The 3,570-nt window shown below is 65.8% G+C and overlaps 1 protein-coding gene across 1 annotated transcript; it reads right to left on the bottom strand.

Moving 5' to 3' along the window:
• Window positions 1-1,586: 1,586 nt before the first annotated feature.
• ARC (activity-regulated cytoskeleton-associated protein) lies at window positions 1,587-3,570 on the bottom strand. The gene has a single exon (XM_011938120.1). It carries the CDS (start codon window positions 3,373-3,375, stop codon window positions 2,185-2,187), a length of 1,191 nt encoding a protein of 396 aa, XP_011793510.1. The 5' UTR covers window positions 3,376-3,570; the 3' UTR covers window positions 1,587-2,184.

Genomic DNA, 3,570 nt, shown 5'->3' with positions numbered 1-3,570 from the left:
CCTGATGGAGGTTGCCCTGTTGGTGCTCCTCCGAGCCCCCGGAGACCTCGCACTACACCCATGGGTCTCCAGGGTCACCCTCTGGGCCGGAGGACCTGTGTCTGCAGCTCCACTCCTGCCCAGCCCAAGCACGCAGAAGAAGCAACACGAACACTCCAAGAACTTTCAGTGTTTTATTAACAAAATCTTACAAAAAGAGTCTGTCTTTGGGGTAAGGTACACAGGGCCTGGACGGACATTTAAGGCCTGGTCTGTGTGGGGGTAAGGGACAGGGGTCGGCCACAGCCTCATGAGGTTTCCAGGGTCTTCACAGGCTCCAGGGCTTCCCCAAAGCCTGTGCCAGCCTGTGAGGATCGGTTATGGCTTATGTGCAAAAATAAAATCTGTGGGGCTGGCAGGGTATGGGCTGAAGATTTGTCAGAGTGGTCTGTAGGGCTGGCCCCCCAGTGGACAAGGCAGAAAGATGAACCCTGAGCCAGCGCCTGCTCAGGCTGCAGACGCTAGTGGCCCACCAGCACCAGGGTTCTGGTGTCGGGGCAGGGCAGAATGCCTGGAGGAGCCCCAGGAGCAAAGGCTTCTGGGATCTCCTTCCTGCAGCTGGGCTCAGGGCTGCTGGGCAGGAGTAGGAGCTGTGGCCCCAGCCTTGGGGCTCATGAAAGCCTCTGGCAGAGAGGATGGCCTGGCAGCGGGCGGGGTTTCCCTGCTGGGAGGGAGGCAGGACCCGACTCCTGCTGCAGTGGCTCTGGGGGCGGGCAGCTGGTGGCCAGCGGGGCGGGCTTCGTGGCAGGCCCTGGCCCTCACGCTGGCGCTTAGGGCTAAGCTGGGGCTCCTGCCCTCTGCTGCAGCTGACTCCTGTCTGTAGCACCCCTCTGGGCTGTCCCGGGACTTCGCCTCCCACGCAGGCAGCCTGCAAGGTGAGGGGTGGGTGGTGCCCAGCACAGCAGCAAAGACTTTGTGGGAACCTTGAGACCTGAAAGAGGAGGAGAGTGTGCAATGAGAGACCGTGCAGGACAGTAGCCAGGGCTCCACAGGGAGGGTCTGGGGCTGGTGGATGGTGCTGGTCTTCCAGGACAGAGGACCCCCGACCCTGTCAGAGCCTCCCAGCTTGCCTGAGCACTGAGGAGTGGCCTGGGCCCCAGGGTGTCTGGGGTCTGGGGAGGAGCTCATTTGGCCGGCACAGCTGATGGTGGGGTCTGGGTGGGAGGGTGGCGCCCTGTTACCTGTTGTCACTCTCCTGGCTCCGATGGTGCCAGCTGCTGCCTCAGCCGGATTTGAGGACTCAGCCCCTCTGGGACCCTCCACCTGCCATGGGTGAGTCACGAGCTGAGCTCTGATTCTTCTCCAGGAGCTGGGGAGAGAAAGCGCGGGTCCATGTGAGAGCTGGCTCAGCAAACTGCCCCTGCCTCCCACCTGGCCCACTCTCCCTGATGCCCCTTCCACGATGCCACCCCCACCCCATCCCTTCGGCTAACTTGCTGGGGGCCCGAGCCTCAGTGGGCTCTCCTCAAAAACAGCCTCTGGGTCCCACTAGCTCTCAGATGCCCCACAGTGGGTGTTGCCTTGGGGCAGGGGCTCACCTGAGGGGCCAGGAAGCACCGGGACATCAGGTCTGCTGCTGCTGCGTCTGCGACTTCTGCTCTCCCCTGGGAGGAGGGGGAGGGGGCCGTGCTGCCCGAGGCTGGCCAGCTGCCCTGGGAGGCAGGGAGGGCGTCAGCTGGCTCTGCAGATGCTGGGAGAGGGCGGTGGCGCCGGAAGTCGAGACTCCCTCGGCATTGGCTCTGCCCTAGCTTCTGCTCTGGGGTGTCCCATGAGCTTGGTGGCCGCTGGCCCCTGCTATCCGGACACTTTGTTTTCTGGATGTCCAGAGGGCCTGGGCATTGTAGCAGAATGAGGAAGCTGGGGTGTTCTGTGATGGCCTGAGAGTGTGGAGGGTGGGGTCCAGGCCGGGGAAGACAGACAGAGGGAGGGCGATGGGCGGAGCCCTGCAGGGGGGAGGGCTCTTTGCTGCTGGGCTGCGGTGCCCACATCTGGATGACACGAGTGTGTGAGAGTCCTCCCAGAGCCCGAGGGGGCACCCAGCTGGACCAGGGCTTCCCCTGCAGGAGTCAGCCCCAGCTCAAAAGTCCTGGTGGGCAAAGCCACAGGCTGGATGTGGTGGGCAGGCTGGGGGCTCTGGGATGCCCTCTACTCGGGCTGGGTCCGGTCACTGGCCACGGACTCGCTGTTGGGGGCGGGCGTGAGGGCCTCGGCCTCATCCTCCGCAGGGACGTGGGGGACGGCAGGCTCCGCTGCCTGCTCCAGATCATCCTGCACCTCCATGCCCCTCTGGATGAGCTGCTCCAGGGTCTTGGGCAGCGGGTGGCGCAGGAAACGCTTGAGCTTGGGCTGCAGGGTGCCCACCACGTACTGGATGATCTCCTCCTCGTCCGCGTCCACGTAGAGCGTCTGGTACAGGTCCCGCTTGCGCCACAGGAACTGGTCCAGCGGCTCGCCCTGCTTCTGCGGCAGGTCCAGCTCACGCTGGATGGCCTCTCGGGACAGCGTGCCCTCGCTGTACTGCAGGAACTCCTTCTTGAACTCCACCCAGTTCTTCACGGAGCCCTGCTTGAACTCCCACCACTTCTTGGCCGGCCCATTCATGTGGTTCTGGATCTGGGACAGCCAGTACTCCTCAGAGCCGCCCACCTGCCGCAAGTACTCCTCCAGGTGGCTCAGGAATTCTCGAGGGTCCTCGAAGATCTGTGTGTCCACGCCAGGGCTGGGCTGCCCGTCCTCACCGGGGACCCATGGCTGGTACTGCTGGGCCTCGGCGGGCTCCTGTCCGGGCAGCTCGCCAGCGGCCGGGGGCGGGGTGATGGCGTAGGGGCTGACGGTGTAATCGTAGCCGTCCGCCTCGTGGCAGTAGCTCTCAGGACCCCCCACGCCCACGGAGACGGTGTGGCGGGCCGGCTCGCTGCCCACCGGGTACTTGCCACCCGTAGACTCCAGGCGGTCGGCCCAGCGCTCCAGGCGGTAGAACACCTCGCGCCACACGTGCATCTCACGCTTGACCCAGCGCTCCAGGTTGGCGATGGTCTCCTGGCAGCGGCACAGGCAGGCCTTGATGGACTTCTTCCAGCGCTGCGAGTCGCTCGTGGGCACGTAGCCGTCCAGGTTGCTCTCCAGCTTCCCCACCGACCGGTGCAGACCCTTCAGCTCGCGCTCCACCTGCTTGGACACCTCGGTCAGCAGGTGCCGGTGCGTCCGCCGCACGTGCTCTAGCATCTCCGCCCGGCACTTCCCGATCTGCAGGATCACGTTGGGCTTGGCCGCGGGCCCGCCCCGCGGCCCGGGGTAGGCGTGGAGCCCGCCGCTGGTCCGGTGGTCCAGCTCCATCTGTGCGCAGGTGCTCGGGCAGGCGACAAACTCCTCGGGGCGGACGGAGGGAGGGCGCTGGGGTCCGGCGGCGGTGCCCGGCGGCCTGTGTCCCGTGCGGAGCTGCGGGGAGCGCCTGTCTGTCGCTGCGGGCCGGCGGCGGGGCTGGCGGAGTGCGCCCGGAGAGGCAGGTCCAGCTCTGCTGCTGCGGAGGGA

This window comes from Colobus angolensis, unplaced genomic scaffold (assembly GCF_000951035.1).
Source record: "Colobus angolensis palliatus isolate OR3802 unplaced genomic scaffold, Cang.pa_1.0 Scaffold17, whole genome shotgun sequence".
NCBI classification, from domain to species: domain Eukaryota; kingdom Metazoa; phylum Chordata; class Mammalia; order Primates; family Cercopithecidae; genus Colobus; species Colobus angolensis.
This window is presented reverse-complemented; position numbering and strand designations above follow the sequence as displayed.

Coding starts and splice junctions, on each gene's coding strand:
- ARC (XM_011938120.1), bottom strand. CDS start 3,375: ATGGAGCTGGACCACCGGACCAGCGGCGGGCTCCACGCCTACCCCGGG.